The sequence below is a fragment of the Saccoglossus kowalevskii genome, chromosome 12 (assembly GCF_978046115.1).
Source record: "Saccoglossus kowalevskii chromosome 12, keSacKowa6.1, whole genome shotgun sequence".
Lineage (NCBI taxonomy): Eukaryota > Metazoa > Hemichordata > Enteropneusta > Harrimaniidae > Saccoglossus > Saccoglossus kowalevskii.
Genome location: NC_140652.1, coordinates 9,701,177 through 9,719,998, shown reverse-complemented (window position 1 = coordinate 9,719,998; position 18,822 = coordinate 9,701,177). Strand labels below are relative to the sequence as shown.

At 34.2% G+C, this 18,822-nt stretch overlaps 1 protein-coding gene across 1 annotated transcript; it reads left to right on the top strand.

Moving 5' to 3' along the window:
* The first annotated feature begins 6,778 nt into the window (after window positions 1-6,778).
* On the top strand, window positions 6,779-18,558 carry LOC146735498 (uncharacterized). The gene is made up of 3 exons (XM_085506115.1): window positions 6,779-6,844; window positions 16,671-16,781; window positions 17,749-18,558. The coding sequence occupies exons 2-3, from the start codon at window positions 16,712-16,714 to the stop codon at window positions 18,000-18,002; spliced, it is 324 nt and encodes a 107-aa protein (XP_085362241.1). The 5' UTR covers window positions 6,779-6,844; window positions 16,671-16,711; the 3' UTR covers window positions 18,003-18,558.
* The last annotated feature ends 264 nt before the right edge of the window (window positions 18,559-18,822 follow it).

Below are 18,822 nucleotides of genomic sequence, written 5' to 3'. Positions count from 1 at the left end.
GAACCCTAGTAACGATTGGCTGATTTGTAGATAACGTGGTTATTGTCTCCACGTCCGTCGGCGTCTAGTCGTTTTAACCCAGCAATTCGTTTACTGAGAAAATTTATAGTTTTTTTTTGTTATTGCAAAACCTAAGTATAAAGTCAAGATTTTAGTGAGAGTCGTGGGTATTTCAGAATCGAGACACTTAATTTAAATTGCGGAGACGTTCATATGTTGTTACAGTGGTCAACAGACGATGGCTTGATAGAGGGTCCGTCATTAATGACACTGTTTATCTTACGTTGCGTGAAAATCATAAAATGGCTGTTGCTTCAACTTTGTACTGTGGAATGCGACATTTTAGTTCAATTGTGGAAGGTTGAATTTGACGACTTAAATTAAGTTGGACCATAATAAAAAACTAAATGTATCAAAGTTTAGGGTTGCATTTATTTGCAAAGGTCGTCACTGTTGGCTATTTTTGTGACCTAAAAAAACATAAATAGTTGTGGTGTTATGCAAAACGATGCTTGGTATGATAACGTGCACTAATAGCAGTCGAGGTGACCTGGCACTGCAAACCGTATTCAGTCATCAGTTTAGTTCACACGCTAATAATTTGCTGAAATTTACATTCGGAGTTGCTTGTGAATATATATGTTGTTTCAGTGGCCTACAGACTATGGCTTGATCAAGGGTCCGTCATTAATACCACTGCTTATCTAACGTTGCGTGAAATCCTGAAAATGGCTGTTGTTTCATCTTTGAACTGTAGAATAGCGACATTTTAGTTCATTTGTAGAATGTGAATTTTACCAATTAAATTAAGTTGGTCCATAATCAAAAAAAATAATGTATCAAAGTTCAGGGTTACATTATGTTTCTAAAGGTGTATTTGAGAATCGAGACACTTAATTTAAATTGCGGAGAAGTTAATATAGTTGTTACAGTGCACTACACAAAATGTTTTGATCAATGATCCGTCTTTTACGACACTATTTATTTTCCGTGGCTAGACAATCAGAAATTGGATTTTGCTTCAACTTTGTACTGATATATAATATTGATGAAAGTTTAGCGTGACAATTCTTAAGTGCATTTTTTTGTTTGCGGCGTTATCTCTGAATATGTTTCTTGAATCGGCCAAATCTCTGTTTCCGCATGACCCTTTATGCAATTTTACCGATGTTTTGATTTAATCGATTACATTTTAACCCAGACTTGCATAATTCATGTTTGGGACTACAAGACAGGGATAAACAACCCTGTCACTATCAAATGGCAATATGATTTTAGTGCACAAAAACTGATACATATGTAGATGTGTGAAAATTGACGACAAATTTATCACATAATACAAATCGACACAGAGTTTGATTTTATCAATCCTATGTTGAGGTAGTATCACCCTAATCCATAAATAGTTGTGATGTTGTGCAAAACGATGATTGGTTTGATAAAGCGCAAAATTGCCAGACAAGTTAGCAGACACTGCTGTCTATAGTCACTCATATATTTAATCTATACCCTATTGATTTTCCAAAAAAAATCGGATTTTACTTGAGATTATTCAATATATATCTGAATATATCAGTTTAGTAAATGCCTTCTAAATTCAAGAACATACGATTTTTTTAAGTATTCACCTAGGACACAAGAAGATGGATGACAGGCTCGAGACCGGTTACCTCCGTTTCAATTTTCCAGACTGGTACGGCGAAGTTGAACAACTTTAGTTACATGCATTATTTTTTCTACGATATGAGTAGACCGCCTCTGCTTTACGGGAGTATGTCATACTTATTGATAACTATATAAACTTTGACACAATGTACGTCACTTATTACAAACGTTACAATTGGCTGAACTGTAGATAACGTGATCATTGTTTTCGGGCCCATTGGCGTTGAGTCGTTTCTAACAAGCCGTGTTCTTAGGAGAATTGTTAGTAGCTTCTCTGTTACACTGAATAAGTGGACAAACAACAAGCAAGTATACTTCATTGTACAGAGGTGAGTATTTGAGAATAGCGACATTTTAGTACACTTGTGGAAGGGTGAATTTTACCATTTAAATTACGTTGGTCCTAGTCAAAAAACTAAATGTATCAAAGTTTAGGGTTGCATTATGTTTGCAAAGGTCTTCACTGTTGGCTATGTTTGTCACCTGAAACCATAAATAGTTGTTGTGTTGTACAAAACGATGTTTGGTATGATAACATGCACTAAAGCCAGACGAAGGGACCTGGCACTGCAAATAATAGTCAGTCATAAATTTAGTTCACCCGCTAATGATTTGCTCAAATTTAAATTTGGAGTTGCTTGTGAATATTAAATATATCAGTGAATATATCAGTTTAGTAAATGCCTTCTGAAGTCGATACTATGAGGACATTTTTAAATATCAACCTATGACATGAGGAGAGGGATTAGAAGTTAGAGTTTGATTACATTTTTCTCCGTTATGGAGAGTGTCATATTTGCTTTGACACATTGTACGTTACTTTTTTTACAAGAGTTACTATTGTCTGATTTGTTGAAAACGTGGTCACTGTCTCCATGTCCGTTGGCGTCAAGCCGTTTCTACCCAGCTTTTTTGTTTTATGAGAAAATGTTTAAATAATTCAGGTCAATTTGATCAAGGGTCCGTCATTATTAACACTGTTTATCTTACGTGGCGTGAACATCAGAAAATGGCTGTTGCTTCAAAGTTGTACTGACATATAATTAAAGTTCAGTGTGATAATTCTTTAGTGCAATTTTTCTTTGTGGTGTCTTATCTTATGTTTACAACATTTTTCCATCCTTTCGATTTAATCGACTATATTCTTTCCCATACTGCCATGATAGTAGTAAACTAATTTATATTAATACACTGTTTGTTCCATGATATAAGGAACATATTCTGAGAATTACACCTTCTCTCTGTTTGGAAAATTCGTCATGGTTGTTGTTTAAACAAATCACCATGGACACAATTGTACGTCACATATTACGAGGGTTACGATTGGCTGATTTGTAGATAACGTAGTCATTGTCTCCAGGTCTGTTGGCGTCGAGTCATTTCTACCCAGCATTGTGTTTTCTGAGAGAATTTTTAGCATTTTTTTATAAGACTTAAGTAGGAAGTCTAATTTTCGCGAGAGTGGTGAGTATTTCAGAATACAGACATTTACTTTAAAGAAGAAGTAATATGGTTGTTATAGTGAACTACAGACAATGGCTTGATTACGGGTCCGTCACCAATGGCACTGTTTAAATTACTTGGCGTGAAAATCAGAAAATGGCTGTTGTTTCAGCTTTGTACTGACATATAACAAAGACTAAAGTTTAGTGGGACAATTCTTTAGTGCAATTTTTGTTTGCAGTGTCTCATCTGAATATTGTTATTTTTTTATTGAATTGGACGATTTGTTTTATGCAGCACCGTTCATGCAATTTTACCGTCCTTTCGATTCAATTAACTACATTCTTAGCCATTCTTAGCATTTTTAAAAGACCAAACTTAGAAATCTTAGTTGTCGTGAGTATTTGAGAATAGAGACAATTAATTTAAATTACGGAGTAGTTTATATAGATGTTACAGTGCACTACACAAAATGTTTTGATCAAGGGTTCGTCATTAATGGCACTGTTTATCTTACGTTTATCTTACCATCCTTTCAATTTAATCGACTGTAATCTTACCCAGACTGCCATGATAGTAGTAAAATAATTTATCTTCATGCACTGTTTGATTCATGATATAAAGAACATATTCGGAGAATTACACCTCCTCTCTATTCGGAGAATATGTCATGGAAGTTGTTTAAACAAATCACTATTAACACAATTGTACGTCACCTATTACGAAGGTTACGATTGGCTAATTTGCAGATAACGTGATCATTGTCTTCAGGTCCGTCGACGTCGAATAGTTTCTACCCTGCATTATGTTTTCTGAGAGAATTTTTAGAATTTTCTTTACAGAACTCAAGTAGTAAGTCTAGTTTTTGCGAGAGTGGTGAGTATTTCAGAATAGAGACATTTAATTTAAATTGCTGAGAAGTTCATATGGTTGTTATAGTTGGCTACAAACCAGGGCTTGATCAAGGGGCAGTCACTAATGGCACTGTTCAATTTACGTGGCGTGAAAATTAGAAAATGCCTATTGCTTCAACTTTGTCTTGACATATAACACAGACTAAAGTTTAATGTGGAAATTCGTTTTCGCGATTTTTATTTGCGGTGTCTCGTGTTTTTCTTGAATACGCAAAATATATCTGAATATTTTAATTTTTTCTTGAATTGCACAAATCTGTCTTTCCGCAGCACCATTTACGCAATTTTACCGTCGTTTCTATTCAATTGACTACATTCTTACCCAGACTGCCATATTAGTGGTAAACTAATTTATATTCATACACTGTTTGCTCCACGATCTGAGGAACATATTCGGAGAATTAAACCTCTTCTTTGTTAAGAAGAATTTGTCATAGTTGTTGTTAAAAAACCCACCATGGACTCAATTGTACGTCACCAATTACGAGGGTTACGATTGGCTGATTTTTAGATACCGCGGTCACTGTCTCTAGGTTCGTTGGCGTCGAGTCGTTTCTACCCAGTATTTTGTTTTCTGAGCGAACTTTGTAGCAATTTGTTGACAAGACTTAATAAGGAAGTCTAGTTCTCGCGAGAGTGGTGAGTATTTCAGAATAGAGACATTTAATTTAAATTGCGTGAAAGTTCATATGGTTGTTATGGTGGACTATAGACAATGTATTAATCAAGGATGCGGTCACTAATGGCACTGTTTAACTTACATGGCGTGAAAATTATCAGAAAATGGCTGTTGCTTCAACTTTGTACTGTAGAATGGCGACATTTCGCCTAGGAAACAAGAAGATGGATGACAGACTCGAGTCCGAATACCGCCGTTTCAACCTTCCAGACTGGTACGGCGAAGTTGAAAAACTGTTGTTGCATGCACTATTTTTTCTACGATATGAGTAAACTTCTGCTGCATTATCGGGAGTATGTCATAATTAGTGTTAACTAAATAAACTTTGACTCAATGTACGTCACTTATTACACACGTTATAATTGGCTGAACTGTAGATAACGTGATTTTTGTTTCCAGGCCCGTTGGCGTCGAGTCGTTTCTACTCAGCCGTGTTCTTAATAGAATTATTAGTAGCTTCCCTGTTACACTGAATAAGTGGACAAACAACAAGCAAGTATATTTCATTGTACAGTGGTGAGTATTTGAGAATAGCGACATTTACTTCAGTTGTTGAAGGGAGAATTTTACCATTTGAATTACGTTGGTCCACAATCAAAAAAAAATAATTGTATCAAAGTTTAGGGTTGCATTATGTTTGCAAAGGTCGTCACTGTTGGCTATTTTTGTCACCTGAAACCATAAATAGTTGTGGTGTTATGCAAAACAATGCCTGGTATGATAACATGCACTAATGCCAGACGAAGTGACCTGGCAGTACAAACCATAGTCAGTCATGAATTTAGTTCACCCGCTAATGATTTGCTCAAATTTAAGTTTGGAGTTGCTTGTGAAAATTAAAAATATCAGTGAATATATCAGTTCAGTAAATGCCTTCTGAATACGAGACTATGAGGGCATTTTTAAATATCCACATGAGGAGAGGGATTAGAAGTTAGAGTTTGATTACCGCCGTTCCAATTTTCTAGACTGCTATGTCAAAAAAATAGTTTAAATACATGCACTCTTTGTTCTACAATATGAGCGCATTTTTTTATGGAGAGTGTCATATTTGTTGTTGACAAAATAGCTTTGACACATTGTACGTTACTTTTTTTGCGAGAGTCACTATAGGCTGATTTGCAGTACACTTGGTCACTGTCTCCATGTCCGTTGGCATCAAGCTGTTTCTACCCAGCTTTTTGTTTTATATGAAAATGTTTAGCATTGTTTTCAAAGACCTAAAAAAAGTCTTAGTTTTAGTTAATTTAAGTCAATTTGATCAAGGGACCGTCATTAATAACACTGTTTTATTACGTGGCGTGAAAATCAGAAAATGGCTATTGCTTCAACTTTGTACTGACATGTAACATAGTGTAGTGTGACAATACTGTTTGTTCCATGATATAAGGAACATATTAGGAGAATTACACCTCCTCTCTGTTCGCAGAATTTGTCATAGATGTTGTTGTTAAAACAAATCACCATGGAAACAATTTTATGTCCCCTATTATGAGGGTTACGATTGGCTAATCTGTAGATAACGTGGTCATTGTGTCCTGGTTCGTTGGCGTCGAGTTGTTTCTACCCAGCATTTTGTTTGCTGAGAAAATTTTAAGCATATTTTGCCTAGTTTTCGCGAAAGTGGTGAGTATTTCAGATTATAGACATTTAAATTTCAGAAGATTTCATACGGTTGTTATCGTCATTAATGGCACTGTTTATCTTACGTGGCGTGAAAATCAGAAAATGGCTGTTGCTTCAATTTTTTACTGACAAATAAATAAAGTTTAGTGTGATAATTCTTTAGTTCAAGATTTGTTTGTGGTGTCTTATCTTATGTTTATACAATTTTACCATTCTTTCGATTTAATCGACTATATTTTTACCTATACTGCCATAATAGTAGTAAACTAATTTATATTCATACACTGTTTGTTTCATGATATAAGTAACATATTCAGAGAATTGCACCCCCTCTCTGTTCGCAGAATTCGTCATGGTTGTTGTTTAAACAAATCACTATGGACACAATTGTACGTCACCTATTACGAGAGTTACGATTGGCCAGTTTGTAGATAACGTAGTCATTGTGTACTGGTCCGTTGGCGTCGAGCATTGTTTTTTACAAACTTAAGTAGGAAGTCTTGTTTTCGCGGGAGTGGTGAGTTTTTCAGAATAGAGACATTTAATTTAAATTGCGGAGAAGTTCATATGGTTTTTATCGTTTCCAATGGCACTGTTTATCTTATGTGGCGTGAATATCAGAAAATGGCTGTTGCCTCAACTTCTTACTGACATATAACTAAAGTTTAGTGTTATAGTTCTTTAGTAGAATATTTGTTTGTGGTGTTTTATCGTATGTTTATACAATTTTACCATACTTTCGATTTAAGCGACTATATTCTTACCCATACTGCCATGATAGTAGTAAACTAATTTATATTCATACACTGTTTGTTTCATGATATAAGGAACATATTCAGCGAATTGCACCCCTCTCTGTTCGCAGAATCCGTCATGGTTGTTATTTAAACAAATCACCATAGACACAATTGTACGTCACCTATTACGAGGTTTACGATAGGCTAATTTGTAGATAACGTGGTCATTGTGTACTGGTCCGTTGGCGTCGAGTCATTTCTACCCAGCATTTTGTTTGGTGAAAAAAAAATTAGAATTTTGTTTACAGAACTTAAGTAGGAAGTCTAGTTTTCGCGAGTGTGGTGAGAATTTCAGAATAGAGACATCTAATTTAAATTACGGATAATTTCATACGGTTGTTGTCATCATTAATGGCACTGTTTATCTTACGTGGCGTAAAAATCAGAGAATGGCTGTTGCTTCAACTTTGTACTGAATAATAATTAAAGTTTAGTGTGATAATTCTTTAGTGCAATTTCCGTTTGTGGTGTCTTATCTTATGTTTATACAATTTTACCATCCTTTCGATTTAATCGGCTATATTCTTATCCAGACTGCCATGATAGTTGTAAACTAATTTATGTTCATGCTCTGTTTGTTTCATGATATAAGGAACATATTGTGCGAATTAGACCCTCTCTCTGTTGGCAGAATTCGTCATGGTTGTTATTCAAACAAATCACCATGGACACAGTTGTACATCACCTATTACGAGGGTTACGATAAGCTAACTTGTAGATAACGTGGTCATGGTATCCATGTTCGTTTGCATCAAGCCAATACTACCTAGCCTATTGTTTTATGAATAACTTTTGTAGCATCTTTTAAAAGACCTAACTGAGAAGTCTTAGTTTTCGCGTGTATTTGGAAATCGAGACACTTAATTTAAATTGCCGATAAGTTTATACTGTTGTTATAGTGCACTACACAAAATGTTTTGATCAAGGGTCCGTCATTAATGACCTTGTTTATCTTACGTGGCGTGAAAATCAGAGAATGGCTGTTGCTTCAACTTTGTACTGACATATTACTTGCAGAATTCTTCATTGTTGTTGTTTAAACAAATCACCATGGACACAATTGTACGTCGCCTATTACGAGGATTACGATTGGCTATTTTTTAGATAACGTGGTCATTGTGTCGAGGTTCGTTGGCATCGAGTCGTTTCTACCCAGCATTTTGTTTTCTGAGAGAATTTGTAGCATTTCTTTTACATGACTTAAGTAGGATCTTGTTTTCGCGAGAGTGGTGAGTATTTCAGATACGAGACATTTAATTTAAAATTGGGGAGAGGTTCATTCGGTTGTTATCATCATTAATGGCACTGTTTATCTAACGTTGCGTGAAAATCTGAAAATGGTTGTTGCTTCAACTTTGTACTGACATATAACATAGCATAACATTTAGCATTACAATTCATTAGTGAAAATTGTTTGTGGCGTTTTATTGAATATTTTTCCTGAATTGGCCACATTTGTCTTTTCCGCGGTAACCTTTATGCAATTTTACCTACGATAGTAGTAGCTAACGTGGTCATTTTCTCTAGGTCCGTTGGCGTCAAGTAGTTTCTTCCCAGCTTTTTGTTTTCTAACAGAATTTGTAGCATTTGTTTACAAGACCCAAGTAGTTAGTCTAGTTTTCGCAAGAGAGGTGAGTATTTTAGAATCGAGACACTTAATTTAAATTACGGAGATGTTCATATGGTTGTTATAGTTGGCTACAGAAAATGGCGTGATCAAGGCTCCGCCAATAATGACACTGTTCAGTTTACGTGGCGTGAAAGTTAGAAAGTGGCTGTTGCTTCAAAATTGTACTGACATATAATATAGACTAAAGTTTAGTGTGACAATTCGTTTGTGCAATTTTGATTTGCGGTGTCTCATCTGTATGTTTTTCTTGAATTGGCAAAATCTGTCTTTCTGCAGCATACTTCACGCATTTTTACCCTCGCTTCGAATTAATCGAGTATATTCTCAACCTGACTGGCATGATAATATTATACTAAAATATATTCATGAACTTTTTTTGTCCATGATATAAGTAACATATTGGGAGAATATCACCTCTTCTTTTTTACGTACAGTGTGTCATAGTTGTTGTTAAAAAATCACCATGGGCACAATTGTATGTCACACATTGCGAGAGTAACGATTGGCTGATTTGTAAATAACGTTGTCATTGTCTCTAGGTCCCTCGGTGTTGAGTCGTTTTAACCCAGCATTTTGTTTTCTGAGAATATTTTTAGCATTCTTACAAGACATAATTATGAGGTCCGTTTTTCGCGACAGTAGTGAGTATTTGAGGAGCGAGGCAGTTAATTTAAATTGCGGTTGAGTTCATATGTTATTAAAGTGGACTAGAGACAATGGTTGATCGAGGGTTCGTCACTAACGGCACTGTTTATATTATGTGGCGTAACAATCATAAATTGGGTGTTGCTTTAACTTTTTCCTGACATATAACATAAACTAAAGTTTAGTGTGACAATTCTTTAGTGCATTTTTTTGTTTGTGGTGTCTTATCTGAATATTTTTTTTTGAATTGGCCAAATATGTCTTTGTTTTTCGGCATCACCCGTAACGCAATTTCACCGTCGTTTCAATTTACTCCACTACATTCTCACCCAGACTGGCATGATATAAAATTGCAGCTGTTACTTTAATTTTGTACTGACATAAAACATAGACTAAAGTTTATCGTGACAATAATTTAATGAACTTCTTGTTTGCGGTGTCTTATCAGAATATGTTAATTTTTCTTTAATTGCACAAATCTGTTTTTCCGCAGTACCTTTTATGCAATTCTATCGTCGTTTCAATTTAATTGAATATTTTCTTACCTAGACCACCATGTTAGTAGCAAAGTAATTTATATTCAGACACCGTTTGCTCCACGATATAAGGAATATATTCACCTCTTTTTGTTATGAAGAATTTGTCATAGTTGTTGTTAAGTAAATCACCATGGACTCAATTGTTCGTCACCTCCTACGAGAGTTACGATTGGCTGATTTGTAGATAACGTGGTCCTTGTCTCCACGTTCGTTGTCATCGAGTCGTTTTTACCCAGCATTATAGTGCATTAGACACAATGGTCTGATCAAGGTCCTTTACTAATGGCACTGTTTATCTTACGTGGCGTGACAATCCTAAATTGGCTGTTGCTTCAACTTTGTTCTGACATATAACATAGTCTATAGTCACAATTTTTTAGTGCATTTTTTATTTGCGGTGTCATATCTGAATATTTTTCTTGAATTGGCCAAATCTGTCGTTCTGCAGCACCGTTAATGCGATTTCATCGTCGTTTTGATTAAATCGACTACATTCTCACCCAGACTGGCATATATATTTGCAGTTGATGCTTTAATTTTGTACTGACATAAAACATTGACTAAAGTTTATTGTGACAATACTTTAGTGAACTTTTTGTTTGCGGTGTCATATCTGAATATTTTTTTTTCTTGAATTGCACAAATCTGTCTTTCCGCAGCATAGTTTGTGCAATTTTACCGTTGTTTCGATTTAATTGACTACATTCTTACCCAGACTGCCATGATAGTAGTAAACTACATTATTCATACACATTAGTTTACGATATACGTAACATATTCGGAGAATTACACCTCTTCTTTGTTACGGAGAATTTGTCATAGTTGTTGTTAAAAAAATGAAATGCACACAATTTTGTGTCACCTATTAAGAGGTTTACGATTAGCTGATTTGTAGATAATGTGGTTCTTATCTTCGAGTTCGTTTGCATCGAGTCGTTTCTACCCAGTATTTTGTTTCCTGCGAGATATTTTGGCATTTTGTACAAGACATAACGAGGAAATCTAGTTTTCGAAATAGTGGTCAGTATTTGAGAATGGAGACACTTAATTTTAATTGCGGAGAAGTTAATATGTTTGTTATAATGCACTACAGACAGTGGCTTGATCAAGGGTCCGTCACTAATGGTACCGTTTAACTTACATGGCGTGAAAATTAGAAAATGGCTGTTGTTTCAACTTTGAACTGACATCTAACGTAGACTAAAGTTTAGTGTGACATTTTTAGTGCACATTGTGTGTCTCATCTGATTGTATTTCTTTAATTGTTCAAATCTGTCTTTCTGCAGCGTACTTCTCGCATTTTTACCCCCCCTTAGAATTAATCGATAATAATCTCACCCTGCCTGGCATGATAATATCAATCTAATTTATATTCATACACTGTGCGTTCCACGATTTAAGAAACATATTTAGAGAATTACACTTCTTATTTGTCACAATTTTTGTTAAAACAAATCACCTTGAACACAATTGTACGTCACCTATTACGATAGTTACGATTGGTTAATTTGTAGATAAAGTGGTCATTGTCTCTATGTTCGTTTGCATCAAGCCAATTCTACCTAGCCTATTGTTTTATGAATAACTGTTTAGCATCTTTTAAAAGACCTAAATAAGAAGTCTTAGTTTTAGCGTGTATTTGGAAATCGAGACACTTAATTTAAATTGCCGATAAATTCAAACAGTTGTTATAGTGCACTACACAAAATGTTTTGATCAAGGGTCCGTCAGTAATGACATTGTTTATCTTACGTGGCGTTAAAATCAGAAAATGGTTATTGCTTCAACTTTGTACTAACATATAACTAAAGTTTAGTGTGATAATTCTTTAGTAGAATTTGTGTTTGTGGTGTCTTATTTTATGTTTATACAATTTTACCATCCGCTCGATTTAATCGACTACAGTCTTCCCCATACTGCCATGATAGTACTAAACTAATTTATGTTCATACACTGTTTGTTTCATGATATAAGGAACATATTCGGCGAAATACACCTCCTCTCTGTTCGCGGAATTTGTCATGGTTGTTGTTTAAACAAATCACCGTGAACACAATTTTACGAGGATTACGATTGGTTAATTTGTAGATAAAGTGGTTATTGTGTCCAGGTCCGTTGGCGTCGAATCGTTTCTACCCAGCATTTTGTTTTCTGAGGGAATATTTAGTATTTTTTACATGACTTAAGTAGGAAGTCTTTTTTTGCGCGATAGTGGTGAGTATTTCAGAATCAAGACATTTAATTTAAATTGTGGAGAAGTTCATATGATTGTTATATTGGACTACAGACAATTTAATTGATTACATTTTAACTCAGACTGGCATTATATAAAATGGCTGTTGCTTCAACTTTGTACTGACATATAACATAGCTTAACGTTTAGTGTAACAATACTTCAGTAATTTTTGTTTGTGACGTCGTATCTGAATATTTTTATTTTTTTCTTGAATTGGCCAAATCTGTCTTTCCGCGGTATCTTTATGCAATTTTACAGACGTTTAGATTTAATCGACTACATTTGTAGATAACGTGGTACAATGTCTTTAGGTCGAGTCGTTTTTACTGAGCATTTTTTTAAAGCATTTTTAGTACATAAATAGGAAATCTAATTTTCATGATAGTGGTGAGTATTTTAGAGACACTTTATTTAAATTGCGGAGGAGTGAATTGAACCATATAAAGTTATTTGGTTCATATGGTTGTTATAGTGCTCTACATTCAATGGCTAGATCAAGTTTCCGTCACTATTGGCAATGTTTGTCTTATATGGCGTGACAATCAGAAAATATGCTTCAATTTTTAATGACTCTTTACATTGTTCAACGCTCAATGTGATAATTATTCAGCACTACGTTGGCATAGAGTCGTTTCTATCCATGAGTTGCCTAACAACGAGAAAGTCCAGTTTTCGCTATTATCTCTTTTGTTCTCATCGAACGTATTCAATGTACAATTTAAAGCGTCAACACACGCATAACTTTTTTCATAATGCGCGATTTATTTTCATAATTTGCCACAACATTAGACATGATAATAGTATATAACCAGTCGTGATTGTACATGTAATTCAATACTATTGAATTAAGTGGGAATACAACACAAGAATACGATGCGGTGTTTACTGTTCACTTCTTCTATAATAAAAAAAGTGACCTGAAAGAGTTGTATTATTTTTTAAATAATGTCTTTCCGCCAGGCGACAGTTACGGACATTGAATATCAGTGTTGTTATTCTCGAGTTGTTTAAGTGCAAATAGCAAGGACTAGTGATGACATATTGTGCATTATTGCTACAGATGCCATATTCATGTTTGGAACTACTAGACAGGGCTAAACGGTCATCTTTCTATCAAATTGCAATTTAATTTAGTGCACACAAAATGATTCAAATGAAGATGTGCGAAATTTTAAGACAAATTTATTGCATAATACAAATCGCCACAGAATTTGATTTTGTCAATCAGATGTTGAGATAGCTTCACTTGAGACCATAAAATATTGTGTTGTTATGCAAAACGATGCTTGGTATGATAACGTAGACTATTGCCAAAGTGAAGTGACCTGAAACTGCTGACTATAGTCACTCATATATTTAATTCACGCCCTATTGATTTTGTAAAAATAAAATTCGGATTTTATTTGACAATAGTCAATATATCAGCTAATATATTAGTTTAGTAGAAGCCTTCAAAATTCATGAATGTGCGCAAATGTTGAAGTATTACCACCGTTTCAATTTTACAGACTGTTACGGGAAAGTTGAAAAAAATTAGTTACATGCACTGTTTATTCTACGATATGAGTCCCCCTTTTCTGCATTACGAGGAATATGTTTTAGTTATTGATAACTAAATTAACTAAATGTACGTCACTTATTACAAACGTTACGATTGGCTGAACTGTAGATATCGTGAACTTTGTTTCCAGACCCGTTGGCGTCGAGTCGTTTCTACCTGGCCGTGTTCTTAAGGGAATTGTTAGTAGCTTTTCTATTACATTACATAAGTGGACGAGCAATAAGATCGTATATTTTATTGTACGTTGGTGAGTATTTGAAAATAGCGATATTTTAGTTCAATTGTGGAAGGGTAACTTTTACCTTTTCAATTAAATTGCTTCATAATGCAAAAACTAAATGTATAGGGTTGCATTATTTCGTCACTGTTAGCTATTTTTGTCACCTGAAACCATAATTAGTTGTGGTGTTATGCGAAACAATGCTTTGTATGTTAACGTTCACTAATGCCAGACGAAGTGACCTAGCATTGCAAACCATAGTCAATCATAAATGTAGTCCACTTGCTAATGATTTGCTGAAATTTAAATTCGGAGTTTCTAGTGAATATTCAATATATTAGTGAATTCGAGACAATGAGGAAATTTTTAAATATCCACCTAAGACATGAGAAGAGAGATGCAAAGTTACAGTTTGATTACCGCCGTTTCGATTTGTTAGACTGTTATGTCAAAGTTAAAATAATTTAATTACATACACTGTTTGTTGAACGATATGAGTACCCCTCTTCTCCGTTAAGAGGGATATGTCATAGTTGTTGTTGATCTTTGACACATTGTACATCGCTTATTACGAGAGTTACGATTGGCTAAATTGTGCATAACGTGTCCAGTGTTTCAAGATCCGTTAGCGTCGAGTCGTTTCTACCCAGCCGTTTTCTTAAAGATATTGTTACCAATTTTCTTATTATATTACATAAGTAGACGAAGAGCAAGAAAGTATTTTGTCTATGACATTGATGAGTATTTGAGAATCGCGACCCTTAAATTCAATTGTGAAAGGTGAATTGTAACATTTAAATTAAGCTGGTTAATAATCAAAAGACAAAATGTATAAAAGTTGAGGGTTGCATTATGTATATAGTACTGCACAGAAGACAATGGCTATATCAACGGACCATTGTTGGTAATGTTTGTTATACGTTGCGTGGCAACAAGAAAAAAAGGCTGAAATAAAACCTATTATCAGGCTCAGTGCGGCTTTTTTTGTTTTCTCTGCAGTTGTAAACACTGTAATAACGTTTTGTCGTCCATTTGTATAATTTAACGGGTCATAAATAGTCACGAGTACTGTTATAAATCGCTGCCTAAGTTTAACAGTACGTAGAAATTGGAGAATTCCTTGTTTCACATTCAGGATAACGCATTACATTTTTTGCGATGAATACGCTGGAAGGTACATTTTTACGATGAAATGAAACTTGCTTGCCGGAGTCAAGAAAACAATTAATTTTCTTTACATGGTAAATATTGTATTTACTGACGCGCACTTACACAATGGTACAGACAAATTTAGATAACACACAAGAGCCAAGTGGGTTATCTGCACACACACACGTTTTGTTTTGATTTTCTTTTGATATGGGGCAAGGGATTTGATACCTTAAGTAGGAATCGGTGTCACCGACCAGCTTACAGGGTTTCAAACAGTTTTTTGTACTGTTAGTGATAGTCTTTTAAAATTAAAAAAAATGCATCAATTCAATATTAGTAACACAAATGATATTCGCAATGAGCTACATTTTAATAACCCTAATTCCCATAGAAAATGAACCTTTTGCGCTCAGCCACTCTATTGATGAGGGGATAACCATATAAGTATGTGATTTATTCACAGAAACGAATAAAACTTGTTGAAGGCCGATGATATGTCATAAAATTAAAAACCATTCTGAGCGTGAGCGTATTCTTCAACTCAGTACCAATATTATTCACCATTCTATGCCCACCAAATGAAAAGATACCACCAACATGGGAAGTTTAATCAACCACTTTTACATCATAACTTTTCTGAACTTTTCTGACGAATTTGCCACTATTTAATTTGAAAAGTTTTCAATCTGCTTAGTCTATCCTAAAATGCTAAACCTAACTACAAGAATTGCTATGAAGCCTCAGCCACAGTCATTCCAAATGATGGGGATATACGGTGACGCATTTCCCGTTGTGCCTTTCCAATATGAATTGATGCCAACTATTCACCACCCTATCGTTCAAAATATTTTATTTTTACCCAGGCACAATGTATATTTTTCGTTTTTGCATATTTGGCTAAGGCTGCAATTCAAACAAGCCGTCGTAATAAGAGGCAAACAAAGACTCGAGTGATCCTCTGGAATTTGTTATTCGCAGTATCCAGTCAAGGCATGAAACAGAATACGGGTGTTCCTGGATCATGAACCAGTTGCCTGAATTTGAGATTATATGGACGGTAGAGGATGCACTATGTAAAATCCAGGATAACACACTTCGCATTCTACTGTAAATGTGGCATGTACGAATTATTGTGGAACAGTAGTACGCCTTATCCTGTTGATAAACACCGATATAAACGAACACCAATTTTTCAGCTAATTTAGCACACGCACAGGAAACTCTCAGTGGGTTATCTTGGCATAGACTTGCAGCAATGCGTAATTGTTTTATATTGATTGTAATGTGATTTTAATGTTTTAATTTATCCTTGCTATTTGGTAGGGGATAATACGCCCTTAAGTGCTAGCTGCTATCACAGGCCAGCATACAGGTTTCAAGGCATATTTGTACTGTTACATGATCGTATTTTATTTTATTTTTCGCGTGAAGCAAAACCAGTGCGTACAATATAAACGGAATTTAAACATTCCCAAATTAGTTCAATTAATCTTAACCTGTACATATTTAAATGCAATATAAAAAATTGATTTCATTTTTCTCCTTTTTATTTTGTATTCTTAGATAGTCATAACATACATCATTTTAAGTGACAAAAACAGACAATGGCAACTTCACCTTGTGACCCCTTAAGGGATTTTTTAAACACGTTGGCAGGCGATATTGGTAAAGATGGTAAGTGAACACATATTTCATAATCATTTTTATAATACTATAGAAAAAAGGTAGTTCTATCTTAATATTCTCCGCCAAAAAGTTGTTAATTTACATATAAGCAGGTATTTCACGCTTTGTAAATATATCCATAATACAGTTAGAAAGCATAAATCAATATAATTGATTATAGCTGATTGATTATAACAATCCATCACTTCGGAAATTAGTAATAAATATTAAATATCTTTAAACCGCCTTTCTATTTGACCGATTGCAAATTAAAATAAAATTTTAAGTTTATTTTAAGATGGCACTTCGAGATTATATTTTTGATTTTACATATATTATTAATATAAAGAAGTACATTAGAAAACACTTATTGTTATCGTGATTTCATTTACAATGGCAGATAAATCAGATATTTAAGTTTTAGGAAGAACTGTACAAGTACCAAAAGATTATATACCCGATCTCCATATTTTTCACCGTCATGAGATAAATTTAATGAATTAATATTTTGCTTCTGTATTGAAAATTCCCGTTTGTCGTTAATAACTATTGCATCGAATACTGTGTACACAAAAGCTTCAATTGCTCAAAGTGAAAACCTGACTATGTTATTTGACCCATAATTTTGAGTTAAGCGTGTCACAATAAGGAAACCCATTACGTGTTGGCATATATTGTATCATATTGATGAATATACACTACAATTGTAAGCTGGTTGTAGAATGATACAGACGTTAGATTGGCAGACATATTTTTGCAGTTAAACTACTGGTGACATGACTAATTACAGACACTTGAGTCAAAGTGATCAGCCGTATGTCAAATTTGCTACATGACTCGACACACGGATTCAGCTATACTATACTATTTTGATTTATTTAGCAACATGATATAAGCTAAGTGTTCAAATTAACTATTTTATTGACTTTACAGTATTACATGTGTTCATAATATATGTACTTATTTGTTTTAATAGATCTCAAAACAATGGTTGATATGACTGGTGCATTGAATCCGCCTATTCAAAAGAATGCAAGAGAAACCCTGAAAGAAAATGGCAGACCATTTGACTTGTTTGAGAAGTTGATCGAAAAAGAACATCTAACAAGCAACAACCCATTTACACTACTCTACTTACTTCAGAAAGCAAATCGAGATGATTTAGTTAAAATAGTTGAATCAAAATTTGGCATTGCAGTGCCAGCCACACAAGTAAAAACTGAATTTTAATAAAGGTATTCATAGTACAGTTAGAAAGCATAAACCAATATAGTTGCCAAGTGCTGAAATGGTATTTACGGAATTTAGTTTTGCAAAATTGAATTTTTATTCAATAAAATGAATTATCTTTAATGATTTTTTAATTCATAACATTGATGAACGGGTAGACGAAATGATGTTCATTTTGGCAGGAGTGCGTTATGTGTGCTCGTAAATAATTACATGTATATAAATAGAACAATTATTTAGTTTTGGTAAAATCCATCACTTCGGAAATCAGTATTGACTATTGAAGTTTTTAAACCGCCTTTCTATTTGATTGATGACAAATTAAAATCAAATTTTAAGTTGATTTTAAGATCGCGTTTCGAGATTATTTTTTGATTTTACTTATATTATTAATCTGAAAAAATACATGGTAAAACATTTCCATTCTATTTAGCCCAATCATCCAAGGAAAAGAATACAATGCAAACTTCTGCCATGATAATTGACTGCTTCTGACACTACACAATATATTTTACTATGTTCTAAGGAAATAATAATATCAAACGCATGTGCTAAATCGAGTTGTAATTTTTTTGTTTACACTCAACTTCATGATTCATACCATATAGTATCATCATTTCTCCATATATTTGTACAATTCAGTTATTGGGTGGAGTATACAATGTGAATTAATACACTGTTTTATCTCCCTCCTCCTAAAACAAACTACAGTTCCATGGTAGAGTTGACATTGTGAGCACCTCTTTCGAATGCCTCAATACCTCCATAATAAATAGACTAAGATCGATCGACATAAACTTATATTTAACCGTTTAAATGG

Bases quoted from the DNA above. Each gene is read 5' to 3' on its own strand.
- LOC146735498 (XM_085506115.1), top strand. From the start codon at position 16,712: ATGGCAACTTCACCTTGTGACCCCTTAAGGGATTTTTTAAACACGTTG. The intron at 16,782-17,748 runs GTAAGTGAACAC...TTGTTTTAATAG, and splicing joins AGGCGATATTGGTAAAGATG to ATCTCAAAACAATGGTTGAT.